Source organism: Wyeomyia smithii, chromosome 1, assembly GCF_029784165.1.
Source record: "Wyeomyia smithii strain HCP4-BCI-WySm-NY-G18 chromosome 1, ASM2978416v1, whole genome shotgun sequence".
In the NCBI taxonomy this organism is placed as follows: domain Eukaryota; kingdom Metazoa; phylum Arthropoda; class Insecta; order Diptera; family Culicidae; genus Wyeomyia; species Wyeomyia smithii.
In genome coordinates this window covers 10461678-10480054 of record NC_073694.1, presented here as the reverse complement: position 1 = coordinate 10480054, position 18377 = coordinate 10461678, and the positions used below count along the sequence as shown (strand labels likewise).

Genomic DNA, 18377 nt, shown 5'->3' with positions numbered 1-18377 from the left:
ATATCGATACCGAATTCTCTCAACTAATCTGGTTGATCAAGACCACTATTAGCCCTTCAGGCTAGCGTTCGATGTTGTTTGTTTGTTTATTCCCAACAAACTTTTGTTGTGTAAGCTCTAGATAAGCAATCAACAAATTTGTTTACTGGGTTAAATCGGTGATTTTCAACCGTCTATTTGAATCTTTTCTAGAAAATAACGCGACATGGGTGATTTTTTTGTCGGTACACATTGCCTTACAGTCAAGGTTGATATTTGTTGACACTCTTGAGTGAAAGTGAAAAAAAGCATCCATAAACGTTATATTTTTACAATCCTTTCAGAGTTCTTCTTTCCCGCTTTTTGCCTGGAAGTGAACTGTCAAAACACCTCATTATATTTCATGTGATGGAAGCAAGACAACAAAATCAGTTTATCAGTTAACGAAGATTGTCAAGGCATCGGTCAGTGTCAGTGAAAAAGTGTTTCAGTGAGGTTTATTCTGGTTGAGTGGACTGTTTGTTTTTCTTTTTCACTTTGAAGTGAAGATCATTTGGTTGGATTTGTCCTCAAATTTTATTCCGTAACCGTGAACGATGCGTGCGATCTATTTCATCTGAGTATATTCTATTGTTTTTGGCACATCTATTGTTTTTGGCACGTCACTAGGACAAAAATCTAGTGTATCTGAAAGAGTGCTGCGGTCAGCTAGCAGGCATCTCTATATTATTTGCTTTGCTTCATCGCAGCTAACATCGCAGCGGATCCGCGATTTGCGGGCCCCAATGACAGATGCTATGTTATGCGAATGAGAAGTGACGGTGATATGCTATCTCGTTTACACACATGCTGAGATGGTAATTATAGCGCAAAACGAGAAAATATTAACTCTTCAAATATTCATATTTGTTCTTCAAATTTTTGTTGTTCAATTTAATATCCGATGAAATGTCTGTTCATTATCTGATGAAGTTCTTATATAGGCCAAATGATGCATTCCCAACCGTGCTTGGGAAAGCAATCGTATAACGACCAATCAGAGGTCGAATTTTGTGTTTTGACAGGCTTAAGGATTTTCAATAGTACAATAGTTCGAATAATAAAATTGCAATTTCATGCATCTGGAAGGAATCTTAGAAGATTTTCTAATCGATTGCTGCAAAAACGAAGGAAATCCATCGAAAACTAACCGATTTATTAGCATTTGAAATTGGACATATTTCTCACTTTTTTCAGTTTAGATTTTCATTTCACATCCCTATGTAGCCGAACTTCCTGAGAGAAGTATTCTACTTCAAAAATGAGAAGTATTTTTCGAGTGGAAACGAGACAAATGCAGGACTGCGTAGGGACACCGACTTCATAAACTACTCAAACAATGATTTATTTCAGAGGATTTGTACCAACTTTTTTGGAAGATTTCTCCCGGAGTGTAACGTATATCTTATGTATGTGCCTCTGTCTTCGAGACATCAAATTAGTCTAAGTTCAAAAAGGCAAACATTAATTGACTTTTTGGGATAGGAGATTGTCTTTTTTTAAACTGATATAGAGAATGTCACAGTAAATAGTTGGTGTCTATCGTGTCTATTCATGGCATCTGTGCTAGGCATGATCGCATCCCGAAAAAAAAATTACGATGTATTTTTCGGTGAAAACAATAAATGGACATTTTTTGAAGTAGAATACTTCTCTCAGGAAGTTCGGCTACATAGGGATGTGAAATAAAAATCTAAAACCGAAAAATATGTCCAATTTCAAATGCTAATAAATCGGTTAGTATTCGATGAATTTCCTTCGTTCTTGCAGCAATAGATTGGAAAATCTTCTAAGATTCTTCCCAAAACAATATAATTGTAATTTTATCATTCACACTATTGTACTATTGAAAAAGTCAAGCCTTGTCAAAACGAAAAATTCGACCTCTGATTGGTCGTTATATGATTGCTTCCCAAGCACGGTCGACAGGATCATATACCTTGCAATTGAAAACATGCCTATATAAAAGCGTGTTTCAGCCGGAGCCGCTCATAATAGTTCTAGACAGGGACAACAGCAGTCGTCCTTCCTTAGCAGCAGCACTAGCCCTGTGGTTGCTCACCACGTCTCAGGAGTAGCGCGGTTTTTCTCAGCGTGTGTCGCCAGACAGCCATTATTCCCCCCGTATTGGGGCAGCATGAAGATTGCCATCAGGAAATCCAATTTCGGAAATCAAAATGCCTTTTTCAAGGCAAATAAACAGGTCATTGAAAGTTAATAATTTTTGTCAACGCAAGCAAGCATTCTGTGTTGCATCCTAGCAATTTAAATTTGTCGCACCCGTCTAATTTACTGAATGTGAAATAGCTTCCACAGAGCATGTTGTTCGTGTATCTTAATTCCCCTAATGTTAGGGCAGCTCAAAGGTTGTAATGAGCAACCGATTTCGAACCGCAACATGCTTTTTTCAAGGCAAATAAAAAAATAATTGAAGGTTAACAATTTTCTGGTATCAACACAAGCAGACATTCTGTGCGGGATGCAATCAAATTATGTTGTAGTTGTCTAATTTTCAGTTTATTTAGTAAACCCCCCACTGTAGGGGCAGCGCAAAGGCTGCGATCAGCATAACCGACATTGAATAATAAACTGCCCTGTTAGAACGCATTCACAAAAGCAGTTAGTTCGACTATGCAGAGCTAATATGAAGTTGATTCAATCAATCAGCATAAACAGAATTTTGTCGTCTCCCAGCTGCCAAGTAGCAACATGATGCAACACGCAACAGCGAGCAAACGAAATCGCTTGATGTTACAAACCGCAATAAGATACGGGTTAAAACCGTTGCGTATGTGAGAGCACCATCGGTGTTTATTCGCTGGATACAAAAATCAAATGCGAATTGTGGAATAACTCGTCTAAAGAACATAAGGAAATGGTAAACCTGAACTGAAAAGCGTGGCCTATTACGTAGCACCCTTCGGCTATAAAAGAGTGTTACTGGGAAAACTAGCTACATTCATTAGTCGGAAGGTGAACTGGATGGACCGTCCACAACCTTGACAGCAGTAGCAGTAGATATCGGCACTCAGCAGGAACAGACCATAGCAGCGGGTCGCGCCTGTGGCTGCCTTCAACTGAAACAAATCACTTGCCCTGTGGTTGGTCACCACGTCTCAGGCCTCTGCCAGGCTGAACGCCAACGCGAGCGATTGGGCGAGATTTTTGCGGTACATCAGCCGGCACTTCTCTAATGGAAAAGTAGGATCATTTTGTTTAGAAGAATATTACTGTCGGTAATATTACAGAGATGCGATTGCATTATATCCGATATGGAATTAAACAATTGTTCTTTTGAGGACAAATAAAACACTTAATTTGAAGAGTTAATAGCTTTGGGTACCAGTAGCAGTATGGTAACAGCCTCAGCGGTAGGTGCAGCCGGTACTTCCCTAAGGCCGATGTAATAAGGAAGTAAATGGAAGCGGCACGGCGAAACAGTTCGGGTGTTCTTAGACGCGCGTCATTTTTCGTACGATAGCGACGGTATTAGCGGTAGATGCATTTCACTTACTCCAGTAAAGCCGTGTTTAATTTTCAATGTGAAAACACCTTTCTATGGTGTTGGCCGTGCGCATTAGGCCTCTGCCAGGCTAAACGCGATAAGCGGCGCGAACCGATACGCCGGCCGTAGGTTAATTTACAGCCGTAAGTAGAGCTGTGTAAAAGTATTCTACTTCAACCTTGCGGTCGTGGCCTTGCACACAACCCTCCTGTGATTTTTTTTTAACCATAAAAAAAACAGCTTGCAAACAGTTTTAGTTATTACCGTTTGTTTTAACGTTTTTTTTGTTGTTGAATCTGCCTTCGCAAAAATTTTATCACGAAAAACATTACCAGTGACTTCTAAATGTATGGGAAAAATGTCTGAAAAATTGTTGTTAAGATACATAACAACTCCTCTTTTTCATGGTAAAAATGACAAAAACAAATGTTTTTTATTGTTCTGGGCAATGATTTTCAATGTAAAATTGATGTATTTACAATGAAAAAGATAGTTAAATTGTGGTATAACTATGCACAATAACAACAACTTAAGTTTTTTTATGTCATTGTTTTGCGAGATGTGATTGGTTCGTTGTTCGCGTAAATTTGTCATTGAAACTTCTCATCAATTCTTACCGCTGAGCAATTATATAGTAATAGTAACAACTAGTGTGTTGCAATATTGTCGAACAATTTTTCCTATCCAATAACATATTGGTTATTGTTATCCGTAATGTGGTTATGCTGTTATAAGCGTTTGAAATGTGACGGAACATTTATCAGCTTAATTTCCAATTTTACAAAATTTACCCCAGCATAGAACACATAGACGTACACAGAAAAATAAAAATACCCAATTATGCGTATTTTGACGTAAATCAGCCCCTCTGTGCAAGAAGTTTCCTTTGGGCAAAAGTGCTTAACCTACACTCAAAAAATTTTGCACGTTATGATTACCGGAAAAGTTATGTGAATATTTTCCACTGTCATTTTCACGTAGATTTTACGTGATTGTCATTTGAGTTCATCATGATCTGGTGAGATGATTTATCCTGTGAATATTATTCAGTAGACATATGCGTTTCATGTGATTTTCACGTAGAATTTAACTACCGGCAAAGTGAAAAGCATTTGATTAACGGATAGCTACTACGTTTTATAAAACGTATTAATTTCGATTGTGGTTTCCCAAATTCTTAAGAGAGAAATTAGATTTCAGAATTTTTTGAAATATGTTGCTAGATAAATCGCACGGGCATGCAAAACTTCCAATTAGAAAATGGATTAAACGACATAAAAACTGACAAATATTAAGACATTCACCGTCTATAATTACTGTTAGCTGCTACTGTTTATGTTCAGGTAACTCCTGAATCTTTGAACTGAATCTGTACAAAATCTGTAAGCTAAAGATTCCATGTCGAATTGTGATTTTTCCTAAATCTCACTCATTGGCAAGCCATCGATGAAATCAATTTTGTGTTCAGAGACCGAATTACACAACAGCTTCACCATTTTGATTCATGTATATTTTCGCACGGAGAGTTCATTCTGTTTGACGTTGCCAAGTTCACGTAGATACTACGTGATAAAACATAGTATGCATGTGATTTTCACGTAGATGTTGTTTGTCACATAAATCATGTAAACTGACAGAAAATGAATAAGTACAGGAAATTTCACGTAACAGTAACGTGAAAAATATTTTGAGTGTACTTTTGAGTACCTGCACGGAAGTCATGATTCATCAGTTATTAAATCTCAAAAAGTACCAAATAAGTTTTGTGTGCATTTGTCTTGAACTGACCGAAAAAAGTATCGATATTTCAAATCATTTATCATCCCTAGCCAGAAATGTCAAATTAAAATTTGAAAGCTGTTTTCTTTTGAATTTGGCTTCTCCGTAGCAAAACAAGCAAAACGTGCTCGCGTCCGTGTTAGAATTTGTTCGGTCTTAAAAAGTTGGTGTTCTCCGTAAATTTTCCGTTGTTTAAAACTAAACACACAAAATGGAGAAGTACGCCGTGCCGAACAAGCTGCCCGCGGAAGAAATAACCATCCTAGCACAGCGCCGTTCCCGCATCAAGCGAGAAGCCAACCAGTGGGTTCGGAAGCCACTGCCGGAAAACCGTAAGACGAAATTCTGCAAGCCCGAGTTTTTCATTGCCGATTGCCGCAAGGCGGAACGTGACACCAAGCGAATCAAGCGGAATTTCCTCAAAACTGGCGTCCAGCTTAAGAATCATGAAATCCAGCACGGCCGGTTGATCCTGGTGTTCCGCCACCGAGGAAAATACATCGCCAACAAGGAAGTGATGCACATGTTGACCAAACTCGGTCTGCCGTACAAACGTCGGGCGGTGCTGCTCAAGCTGACCGAAGGTGTTCACGCGATGCTTAAGATGGTGGAACCGTGGGTCATCTGGGGCTATCCGAACATCACCACCGTTCGAGAGCTGCTGTACAAATATGGTCTGTTTACACCCGCGAACGGGGAAAAGGGTCCGAAGAAAATACCGATTGCTTCCAACAAACTGGTGGAGGAAAAATTCGGCCATCTGGGCATCATTTGCGTGGAAGATTTGCTCCACGAGCTGCTTACGGTGGGACCAAACTTCACCCAAGTCACTAAGCTGCTGCACACCTTTGAGCTTCGATCGCCCGTTGATGGTTGGAAGACAGCCCGCAGGGGTAAACTGCGATCGCTAGGAGGTGAAGCGGGTTTTCGAGGGGACGATATTAACGATTTCTTCAAACGGTTGCTGTAAGATCCGACAATGCACCTGTATTTAGGCTTAAGTTTAATTATGATTTTCGATGTTTAAATACACAATTGGAAAGATTAGGTCAGGACATGTCATTTAGCCAGAGAATTTAGCCCTTTGCTGATCCATCTCTGAAGGCAAGCGCCGTTAGTGCTTTCAGGTGGGCTTGGTATTCACGTTCAACCGATTTTGTTTCGATTTTCCATAACCGAGCCTTTCCATCTGAGGAAGCTGAAAGCAGATATTGTGAAACATGTTGTAAAAATATCCTGATATTAATTTACCTGTGAATAAATATTTCGAATCATTACTAAATACTGCATCCCACATCCAGCACTTTTCCGCTTTAAGTTCTGCTTGTAGCGCAAAAGTGTCCGTGCGATAGATCTTAGCCGTTCCATCCCCGGAACACGTAACCAGCAGACTCGAGTCGGGGCTAAAGCGACACCGCAAAGCGTACTTCTTATGTGCCTCGATTTTAAGCTTCGGATCCGTTTGGGTTAGCTGCGTTTCACTATTGGCGCTATTTGTAAGACTCCAAATATAGCAATTACCCTTATTATTAACAGCGGCCATGTAAGCCCCGTTGGGGCTTATGGCAATATCCTGAATGGAGGCTTCGACCTCCGGAATTAGCTGCTCGTGGACGTCCGATTTGACGTCCCACAGATAAACGCTGCCGCCCTGGCTGCCGATGGCTAGTTCGACTTGGTTCGGATGCAGACAGACGGCATTGACCGGCGTTAGGCAGTCGAACATTCGCTTGCAGGCCGGATTTTGCGAACTCATATCCCATATTCGCACTCGGCAGTCTTCTCCACCGGTGAACATCCATTTGCCGTCCTCCTGGAAACCGACGCGGGTAACGTTTTTCAGTACGCTCTCGAAATTAACCACAGGATAGCTAAAATTCATGTCGTACAGTCTGATGTGTTGGTAGCCGCCTGCGGCTAAGATGGTTCCGTTCGGGTTGATGTCCAGGGCGTTTACTTGCTGCGAATTAAAAGGTATTTTATTGCGTGTATGGAAATTTTTTACCCTGGAATCGGTACCGAATCCGTGTGCTGTAAGGTGCGATAACAATATCCGGAATACGGCTGCCATAGCTTGATGGTGTGATCGTAACCGCCGGTGGCAAGCATTGGCTCACTGCACGGATCGAAAGACATTATTTGTTTCGGCTTTCAGCTATAATTGATGTTTTTCTATCGAAAAATTCTTGATCAGAACCGGAAAACTCACAAAGTCAGACTCGGTCTATGTTTTTGTTTATATCTTTTGACAGTAGTTTTTGCTATCTGCCACTGCGTGGCGTTGCTCTACAAGTGGACTTGTACACGATTGTTAGGACTTATGCAAAAGTTATCCAACGGACATACACAGGAAAAAAAATCAGCATGCTCAATGAGTGCATCGAACTTTACAAGCAAAGTGCGTTAAATTTATGAGATAATTAAATTTTTAAACTTTGAAGAATCGAATCGCTAGTCTATCAATTCTCTTTGCAGTGCCGATTTGATCAGCTGTTGTAACGAGATAAAAAAACGTTCGGCCAAAGTACCGGCCATGATAATAATAATTCTTATATTAAGGTGGAAGTGTGTTGAACCCAGAGATGGCCGACTTCGAGCCACCACGTGGTCGACTTCGAATTTTCAAATGCTTACCACTTAGTTATAGTTGATTCGTCTTTTGTGAAAACATATCATCATGTTTGTTAAGACGGCGAAAACACTAGAAAGTGTTTTCGTAGATAACGCATTATCTATTCCCGAGTCTAGTGGCACTGAAAATTCGTAGCCGACCACACACTACCACCTTAAAAAAAAGATTACTGAAAACCTTTTTTAAAGATAAAAAAAATGGCTTCGCTTCTAAAGGCCGGAAAAGCCAATCTGACCATTTCTGGAGGGCAATAAATGCGCAGTAAGGAAAAAGCAATAAATTGTTCCCATATTGGCATAAAATCGTTTCTATAGATCAGAATAAATCATAAGAGGAAATAATCTTCTTCAAAGTCCGTGCTTGAGCTTAGAATAGCGATAAAAATCTCCAAAAAAAATTGCGACCTAGTACAGGGCAAAATGAAAAAGTGAATAATCTGAAACTAAATTAAAGCATTACAAGATCAGACAAAGCTAAAAATAACAGAATTTCAATTCGATCTCTGATCAGCAACAAAATATATCAAAGGTTCCAAATACCAACAAAGATAATGATCTTAAAGTAAGCTCAGAATATCGATAAACCGCTTTATTACAGTCCAGAAAATGCTAACAAAGAAAATCATCCCGCATTTAGCTCAGAATAGTGGAAAAGTACTGCAGAAATCCACGAAAAGAAACGATTTTTAAGAGTAAAAAAATATTCAGTTTAGAAAGGCGAAATACGCAAAAATTGGACAATATGGATTATATTTAATGTAGATCAGAATGGCAAAGCTTTTTAAATTCAGAAAATGATCCCACACTAAGTAGATAATGGCTAAAAGCGCTTCTAACGGCCAGAATCGGCTAAAATAAAAAAAAAAAGACTTTAAATCAAGCTTGAAAGGCAAGAAACAAAAAAGATTCCTGAAGGTCAGAAAAGGCCCAATAAGAAAATGATTGCACATTGTGTTCAGAATGGCATGAGGCCATAAGAGAAAACGATCTAAGAATAAGCCCAAAACAACGAAAACTGGCCAAATTATGGTTGATCTACCTCAGAATAGCAAAAATATCCATAAGGCTGAAGAAATCACAAAAAATAATCAAGCTAAAAATTGCGAAAAATTACAGTTAAAGTTAAAAAAGAATGATACTAAACTCAGCTTAGAACAACGAAAAATAATTTTTAGAGTCCAGAAAAATTTCAGATTAACCCTCTAGTGCCCAAATTGATTTTCAAACGGACTTCGAAAAAATCACTTTGAAGCTTTATGAACATTTTTTAAGTTCTTATTGAAGCTTTTTAGAGGTTCAACTGAAGACCGCCTAGAGGCGGCACTGGGCACTAGAGGGTTAAGCTCAGAGTAATTGAATAAGTAATGAATAAGAAAATGATCCAATTCTTAGCGTTAAAAGCAAACAATGTTTCCTAATTGACCTCAGAATGGCAAAATAAGTGCTAGAAAAGGTTGAAGATTTTCAATGAGGGGATGAATGGGAAAATTGACCTTGAAATGACCAGCGAACGATTTTAGGCAGAAAAAAGAAAATGATCAGGAAGAAAAGGTTCCCAATTATACCTTCCACGAATGATAATGGCGGACAAGACGTTTTCTGTAGGGCAAGAAATTATCAATCGCAGTAACGGAGTGAAAAACACCCCTCACAACTAAAATTCTCTTAAAAAAATAAATCCGTCACTAGCTCAGAACAATGAAAGAATCCTTCTGACACGAGCGACCTCATTAATAAATGATCCCCAGAATAAAAGAGACGTAAAGGTTAAACAGAAAATGATCCTAAATTAAGCAATGGAATGGCGAATAATGGTAGGCACCAAAAGCCAAAAGACGGAAAAATTAAGATTATCAAATGAATATGTGAAGCGAAGAAAAAACGTTTTTATGAGCTGGAAAAGAAGAAAAATCAAATTTGCCGATTAAGAAGGGGTTCAAGTTTGAGCTAGAGATAAACAATGATCTTTAATTGACCTCGAAACTATAAAATAAACGCTTCTTAAGTCTAAAAATCCAAATAAAATAAATGATTTAGAATATTAAGCTCGAAATGGCTCGTAAACCCTTCTAGAGTAGGCTGATCAAATTTTCTTAGGGGGGGAAACGGGACAAATGGGTTCGAAAAACGGGATACTTGGTAAGGTATATTTAAAAAAAAATATCAATCAAAGCATTGATTGATCTGTTGAACCTGCTGGTGGATTGGAATGTACTGGTATAGATAAAATAACGATGAGAAAAATTAGCAGCCAATAAAATAGGTCTTCCCTTACGATTCGACAATCCACCTCTTGAACACCTCAGCGGAGATCGACCAGGCGTTGAACCCCTTCCAGCGTGCGATTGCAGTCGCGAGTGCTGTCCCCGTACAGCGAACCCAGGTGTGTATGTTCCCTCCAAATCGACAGCATCATTAAAAACATTACAAGGTCGCGAAACATCTATCGGCGTCGGTACCAACGAACTGGTGACCGATCCAATAAGACCAGCAGTAACCGGCATGCTTGTCATTCTCCTCAATATGTGGAAAGAGTGGAGAAAAAATTCACCGCGCTCTTCCCTTTCAGTATGTGCCTGCATGTAGCAAATGCTTTCACCACACTGCTTCTTTCTTCACTCCAAAGTGTCTCAACCAACTTACAGAGAGACAAACACACTTTCAGTTCACCCCACATCTGATAGAAACAAGAGGGATGAATCACTCTACAGAGAAAACGCAAAAGTACACCACAGTCACATCTGTTCAACTGAAGAACCAAAAATGAGTCAAAATCTCTTTATTTTAAGTATCGACATCTAGCGGTGGAGAGAACGCATTTTACACTCGAAATTTTATTACGCTTATATTCCATTCATTCAACAAAAGGACTGTATGAGCTCTCGCCGCTTTTTCGCCGGGAGAATCCTTTGTTCTCCCCGATACTGGTATAGCGAGGGTGCCTTTTCTTGTGAATCGTACAGTACCACCCGCATACTTGCAACGGTTTTTATGTAGATATATTTTATTGAATTTCATTGTTGTCCAAGTTGAAAACTGAATATCTTGACTAACGACAATCATTTTTTACATTGTACCTAATGCCGTAAGCAGTGCTGTGTATAGTGCGTCTGATATGCATTACTTGCCATGGTAGGTATAAAAAACGGTACGAGAAAAAAATATTGTCGTTGGTCGAGAAATTTAGTTTCCAAGTCCAAAGAAAATATTCAAGTAAATCAACTAACAGGTTAAAATAGTTTCAACAGTCGCGAGGTGTACGATCCAAGAAAATTTGTTAAACAATGTTTGAATGGTTGAAAGGTTTTTAGTTTAATTTGTTCTATTGCCGTTGATGGTGAATTGTTACTGAATTTCCTCTTTAAAAATCTCTTGAATGCGGACCTGTCTTAACTTGATTTTGATAGATTCAACTATCCAAGATCACCTTTTTGCCTGGTCATTGAGGCAAAAAAAAAAATTTTTTTGGTGCATGTTCAAACTATTGGAGCGAACTGTTCGAACGATGCACTGTAAAATCAACGTAGGATGGAACAGCAAAAAATGAATGCGAAAGCTTGTGCACCGTTTTGCTGCAGAGTTTTGTTCGAAGTTGCATATCTGTTCTGTGCCACAGTGTCCACTGGCGAGAAGTCCGGAAAGTGAAAAAAAGCCTACCGAGCAAAAGTGTGTTGCTACACCACAAAAAAGAAATCAACCAGGGTAAACTCGACCGACACGAGAAACGCAGTCTATTTTTTTCTCTTAATCTCTTTTCCTCTTCTGCCATGCTCAAGAAACAAACTGTAAAACGCACCGCAGATAGCTCTGCTGTGTGATTTTTGTGCGTTATGTCCATACGTGTGAGAAAGTACACCATAGTTCATTGTCTCGCAAGAGAGAGATTCCAGATTCAATCGCGGTACTTTCAGGAGGCTCAGCAGATAATCGTCTGTCACTCTCTTCTAGCACGTGCGTTGATTTACTCTTTAGTGCGAGAGCAGTTGTTTTCGCAGTGCAAGATGTTCTCCTGCACTCTAGAGGTTTTCTGAGGAGGAAAGACCAGCATGGTAACCGGTTGACCAAGGTTATACAGGAACGAATCCAAGATCTGGCTGAGAGCTGAGAGAGTTACCATGACCGACAATTCGAGCAGTTTGGTTCCAGAGCAAGCAAGAGTAACGGCGGATGAGCTCATCGGTCTAGCGAGGAGATCTATTAATATGAAGGCCCTCGGCTTTGATAACATATTCAACTTCGAGCTCAAGCACTTGAGCTACGGCTCATTCGCTTTCGTAGCAATGTGGAACTTAGCTAAAGTTATCCCAGTACTCAAGCCGGGAAAAGATCCTTCTATTTCTGAGAGCTATCCTCCAATCAGCTTTCTCTCAGTCCTTTCCAAGGGTTCCGAAAGGGTAGGTCCAAGTCGGTGTCGAAGACGACAACAATGGCGCTTTCGGACATTAGAAAGCTGAAAATTTTAAAGATCCATAACCTTTCTGTGGCGTCTCTTCAAGGGCTTTACGAACGAATCTTGATGAGTGGGAGAGAATGGCCATAAGACAAAATCAAAATTCAAAAAAAAAAAAAATTATAAAACCAAACGGCGGGAAAACCGTGGAAACAAAAAATACCTAAGTATGATAACTGGACTGTTGACTGGTCACTGTCCGAGCAAGTATTATCTCAAGAAGTTAGGCAAACTCGATGGTGGAACACCTACTCTGCGAATGCCTAACATTAATACAATGCAGACTGCGTATCCTCGGTAAGGGATTCCTAAGTCCTTCCGAAGTATGGAACGAACAACCTTCTCAAATATTATACAGTCGCCGTTCGAAAATGAAAATTGTTGATCTTAAGAAACATTTCAACAGGACTCTTTTATTTCTCTAGATTTTTTTTTAGATTTCGTTTACTTGTTGTCTCTTCATTCTAGATTATAGATCTCCACTAATAATCAATAAAGCAAAATCACCATGTTATGTGGTTCACTTTCCGTAATTATTATAAGAAAAAAAATCCTTTGTGCATTGTTTGGCTAGCTTTCACTACTCAGCGAGGCAGTGCATAGTAGATCACACACAATATTTTGTGACCTAGCGTTGAATAGATCATTTCACGAACTGACAGGTGTCACGGATCCTGCTGACTTTGATGTTGCTTTTACTTGCGTTATGTCTGCGGTTCCGAGCTTTCTGTCGAAATTTCATTCAAGAATTGAGTTTCAGAAACGTCTCGTGAAATGGTCTATTGTAGCATAGACTAAAGAAACATAAATATCCAAGTTGGGCTTCATTGCATATAATCTTAAGGGGTTGTATACCTTTTTAGTTTTCAAAAAACCGAAATTTTTTTAATTGTATTATCTTCAAATACAACGTCTTAAGAACATTTTCACAAATTTTCATAAAGATCTGAGCAATAGGAAGAAAGTTAGAGCGATTTGCAGCGCGCCTCGCCACGGCCGCATAAGCTAAACTTGAAACTTTACACGCGATTTTCTCGGAATAGTGTTTTCCGAAAAATGACTTTGCCGTGATCCTGATTGCGGGAAACCGATTGCCTTCATCTTTTTTTTTAAATTTTCGTTATTAAATTCGCCGGTCCTTGAACGATCGCTTTTTGAAACATACAGTTACATTTTACCGCAAAAACATTTTTAATGCAATTTTTAGCGCTCAAAGCGGGCATTTTTTGGGAAAAACGTTCACATTTGCACTGAAAACAAAATACTCATAAAAGCGATCGTTCAAGGACCCGGCACACTTCTAAACTAATGAAATAATATGAGTTTTTTGATTTCGGTTGACCCGCTGAGTCTCTATCACCGCAAGCCTCTGCAAAAAAAGCGTTTCGGGGAAACGGCCATTACTCCAGTAATAATTGGTATATCTCAAAATCAAACGTATTTTGTTGTTGTTGATAAACTGTACTTCCAGAAAAATACCCCTTTGATGCAATGGAAATGGTACTATGCACTTAAAAATAGATTCAAACTTTCCTCATTTTTCTCGACCAAGAAGGTATATAACCCCTTAAGGCAACATTATGGAGTTCGTCCTCTGTAGGCCGTTGGGTGAACTAAAACATGTCTACACGGAAAAATATTATGATACTTTCTACCATTTTGGGGTTCATTTCGGCATAGACTAAAGAGACATAGATATCCAAGTTGGGCTTCGCTGCATATAATCTCAAGGCAACACTATGAACTTGCCATCTGTAGACCGTTGGGTGAACTAAAGCATATTCACTCGGGAAAATATCACTCCTTATCATTTCAGTGGTGAGCTTGACCAGATTCTCACACCCAGAAAAGTATTATGTTACTTTCAATCAGATTTGTACGGCGGTTTTCAATCGACTTTACAATATAATCTAGATGATTTGCAATTTCAATTTATTACAACAACAATGCAAAGAAATGCTCGCGTCATTTTACAAATAAGCATGAGTCACAAAATGTAAAAATCTCATAGATACTCTCATCGAATTGTCGAAGGTGACAAAAAGAAGAAAAAAACAAAACTTCACATTCACTTAAATTATTTTAACATTGTTTATGTTGTACTTGACGTTCGTGAATTTTGATGAAATAAGTCATGCCATGCTTTGCTACTCGTTGTAAGTGAATGTTGAGGATATTAAGAGACGTATATAACAACGAATTTCAACGCAGTAATGTAAAGCCTTAGTTAAAAATAGCGTTTAGTGGTATTCACCAAAATAAATATTGTATCGTTTTTAAATAGAACTTAAAAGGATGAGTGAAAATTTCCAAATTTGATTTTCTCAGTTCTTTGTAAATATTATTAAATCGAGTTAAACATTCAAGCAAGGAATAGTGAAATTGATAATGAATGAGATCACAAACAATAATCTGCAACGGAAGCTACAAACCGAATAGGAGATGAGAGCTTCGTAGTCGCAAGGTTACAGAGTCCGCTTTGATAAGCGAGTGGTCGTGGGTTCGAATCTTAGTAGAATCAGGCCATATGGTTGTCAAAGAACTTTAACATGGGTTCATTCTCAGGCTCTCTACTACATACCCTTCCTTCAAGCTGAATTCTATAGTACCCTTGCCGACTTTCATCCTAAAAAAAAAGTCCCTCTTATAATAAAACTGTTCTGAGTAACGTATAATAGTTCTCTTCAGGGAATTGTAATTATGACGCGGTCTTGGCTGGAGGAACGAGGTTTCAATATGACTCCTTCCTCTTGACAAAAATTTAAGTCCTACTTATAATAAACCTGACCAGACGTGAAGCATTGAGTGCCTCTTCAGGGAATTGTGATTGTGACGCGGTGTTGGTAGGAGGAACGAGGTTCGATAAGACTCCTTCCTCTTGACAAAATAAGTCCTTCTTATAATAAAACTGATTTCAGACATATTTACCATCTACAGGGAATTGTAATTGGCGATATTGGCACGAGGAACGAGGTTTCGATAAGACTCCTTCCTCTTGACATAATAAGTCCCTCTTAGAATAAACCTGGCCAGAGAGGAACGTTGGGTGTAGCCTCAGTTCAGGCAATTGTAATTTGGCGATATTGAGATATTGGTAGGATAAAAAAGAGGCTTGGTATAGTAGAGCAGTAAGCTTGAAATGTAAGGGTAAACTCTCACACACAAGCACGGATATAAATTTAAAAAAAAAGCGTATCATTCACTTCAATAGTGATACTGCCAATAATATGAAGTGCGGAGTACAGAAAACACCTAGGCAATATCACAATAGATCAAAATGTCTCTGGTCGCAGTGATGAGTCCACACAGAGAAAAAAAACCGAATAGGAGAGCATCCTACAGCATTATTTGACGGCTGAGGCAGAATTATTAACCCAACCAGTTCCGCAAAGGGATTAAAGCTGTATAGTGGTTCTCAATCGACTATTAAAATTGGTACAAACAACAAATGAGTTATGCTAATGATGACTAGAGCAAGATACCTGACTTCATACATTTTGCTCGCAACACCTTTATAACGGTGCCCTCTGATGACCTTAAAACTGTGATTATTAGCAAAATCGATTTATCATGCTCGATCCGCTAGATGAAAACGAAAACAAGATGGCAATACCGTATAAGGATATTGAAAATTAGATGACAGGAGCATACAATGGTATTGAAAAACATGCTTCACCTTTCACCACCTTGTCATCACCAAATAAACAGTATACAAATTAGTTCAATTTTCGTTCACGCGCTGCGAAACTCGTGTCCGCTGCATACTGCAAGAGTAACGTATTGTGTACTAGTCATCTTTGGTTATGCTTAAAAACATATTGTTGAAACGACTATGAACGATTAGTCATACTATCTTCAAAATAAATAATTCATATCATGGTCATCTCATACATTGACATTTATTATAGTCCTGTTGTAATAAATTATTATTATTATCTAGACCATATAGATTAGTCTGTTAAAAACACCGCACAAATCTGACCAAGCCTAAAAAGATAGCAATAGACCTTTTTACGTACGAATGTATTAGTGCACCTAGTTGAGGAAAGTATTTACAAATCGCCTTTTTGTTTGCCATGCTATGTTTTTGGCAGCTGGACAAATATTCAGTTGAATACTTATTCTGAGTTCTAAACTCGTTTCTGAATGAATTTTTCATTCGTGATCATGAATCGGGGGAAGCTGCTTAACATTATCGACCAAAAATGGTAAAAAGTGATAAAAAGTCGGAGCAACGAGATGCGATGATTTACATTTTGGAGGAAACAAAAGCAACTTTACATGAGTTTACACGTTCATTAGTGTGCGTAGGTGAAAAGTCACTAATCTCTATTACCTTAATATTTTTCTGTGTGTGCTCATTAAATGTAGTTCACCCAACCGCCATCATACTCGGAGGGGCGCCACATTTTTGTTGCCCGTATTGTTGGTTGAGTTGGATATCTATGTTTCAATAATCTAAGATTTCGGCCAGATTTTTTCACACAGAAAAATAGCACGGAACTTTCTACTTTTCAAGAGCGTTAGTTTGACTAGATTTGTACGGTGTTTTTTAACCGAGTTTTCTATATGAACATATTCGCACTGAAATAGTATTTTCCTTATTTTTTTGCATGCATCTGGTTTAGGAGAATTAGGAGGCATTACTTAATGACTATGAGATGAAATGAACCGCCTGATACATGAAACTCCACCTAGTTGACGACACTGCGTGCTGAATGTAATTTTTAAGAGCAATAAAGTAAAATAGTACATAGAAATATATTTCTATCCTAGGACAAACGGGTTTTAATAAGGCAAACGGTTAGCTGAAGAAAACTTGATGGAAAGTTACCTAACCTGACTGGAGGTACCATCAGAAGGGAATTTACCCGGAACAAACATAGATCGACTCGTCTAATTACAGCGTCTGATTTGGTCTGTGAATAACGACTAGAAAGCGTATATATGTATAAAGACCAGAAACAACAATTTGCAACTGAAATGGCAAACATGGCTAAGGCAAAATTATTAGCATGACCAGTGCCGCGATGGGTTTGTTAGTCTATTTAGATATTTTTAGTTACTGAGCATAAGATTTTATTTACTGCAAAGTTTGCTATTTCATTCATATATTATTCTGACAGTTTCGTCTGATTTTCGCTTCGCTTGATGCGTAAACTCGAGAATTTCGCTTTACATGGAACTTCAGTACACAACCAGGATTTCAAGATTGATTTGCTAGCAAAAATTTTTAGCTGGTTCACTTGTCTGATTTTTACTTCTATTGGAACTAAGGACTAGGCTTGAAATGATGGAAAATACCATGATATTTTTCTAGGTGTGCTCATGAAATGTGGTTCACCCAACCGCCATTAATTTAGGAGGGGCGCCACTTTTTTGCTGCTCGTATTGTTGTTTAAGTTGGATGATGACGAAATGTTAACTGTAGGATTGCAACTTAAAATGTAAAGAAATAACTGAAAAAACCCGTATTTAACTCAAACAAATTTATTGGCGTCCTTTTCCGATTTGCCTAGAGACACTTCTATTCTTGTATTGGGCGATGCTACAATAACGGGATATGTGTAACACGCTAATTCTGTTCTACTCAAACAATCTCCCCCGCCTTGAAACGTCCAGTTTCAATTGCATCTGATGGTAACAAACATATTCTTTGAATTGGTCGTTGATATTCTGCCTGGCCACGCTGTAAGGTAACCGTTCTAACTATCCCTACAGAATCTGGATGCACCTTTTTAACACGAGCCAGCTCCCATTGTGTTGGGGGGGCGTTATCATTTTTCACCAATACCAACTGATTCTCTTGAACGTTTGCCTTAATTATCTGCCACTTTGTACGTAGTTGTAGATTCGATAAATACTCGTCCCGCCATCGTCTCCAGATTTCCACAGTCTGCTTCTGCAATAATTTCCACTTGTCCAAACGGTTGGATGAAATGTAACGAAGGTCAGGTTCTGGAATCAGGTTGAGTGGTTGTCCTATTAAAAAAT

General features: G+C 38.7%; 2 protein-coding genes across 2 annotated transcripts; one reads left to right on the top strand and one right to left on the bottom strand.

Annotated features, from left to right (window-relative positions):
* Positions 1-5369: 5369 nt before the first annotated feature.
* On the top strand, positions 5370-6349 carry LOC129724366 (uncharacterized). The gene has a single exon (XM_055679224.1). The coding sequence runs from the start codon at positions 5514-5516 to the stop codon at positions 6270-6272; it is 759 nt and encodes a 252-aa protein (XP_055535199.1). The 5' UTR covers positions 5370-5513; the 3' UTR covers positions 6273-6349.
* LOC129724364 (protein LST8 homolog) lies at positions 6289-7543 on the bottom strand. Its single transcript, XM_055679210.1, has 3 exons — positions 7322-7543; positions 6554-7262; positions 6289-6500 (listed from the first exon to the last, which is right to left on the bottom strand). Exons 1-3 carry the CDS (start codon positions 7436-7438, stop codon positions 6379-6381), a joined length of 948 nt encoding a protein of 315 aa, XP_055535185.1. The 5' UTR covers positions 7439-7543; the 3' UTR covers positions 6289-6378.
* Positions 7544-18377: the final 10834 nt, after the last annotated feature.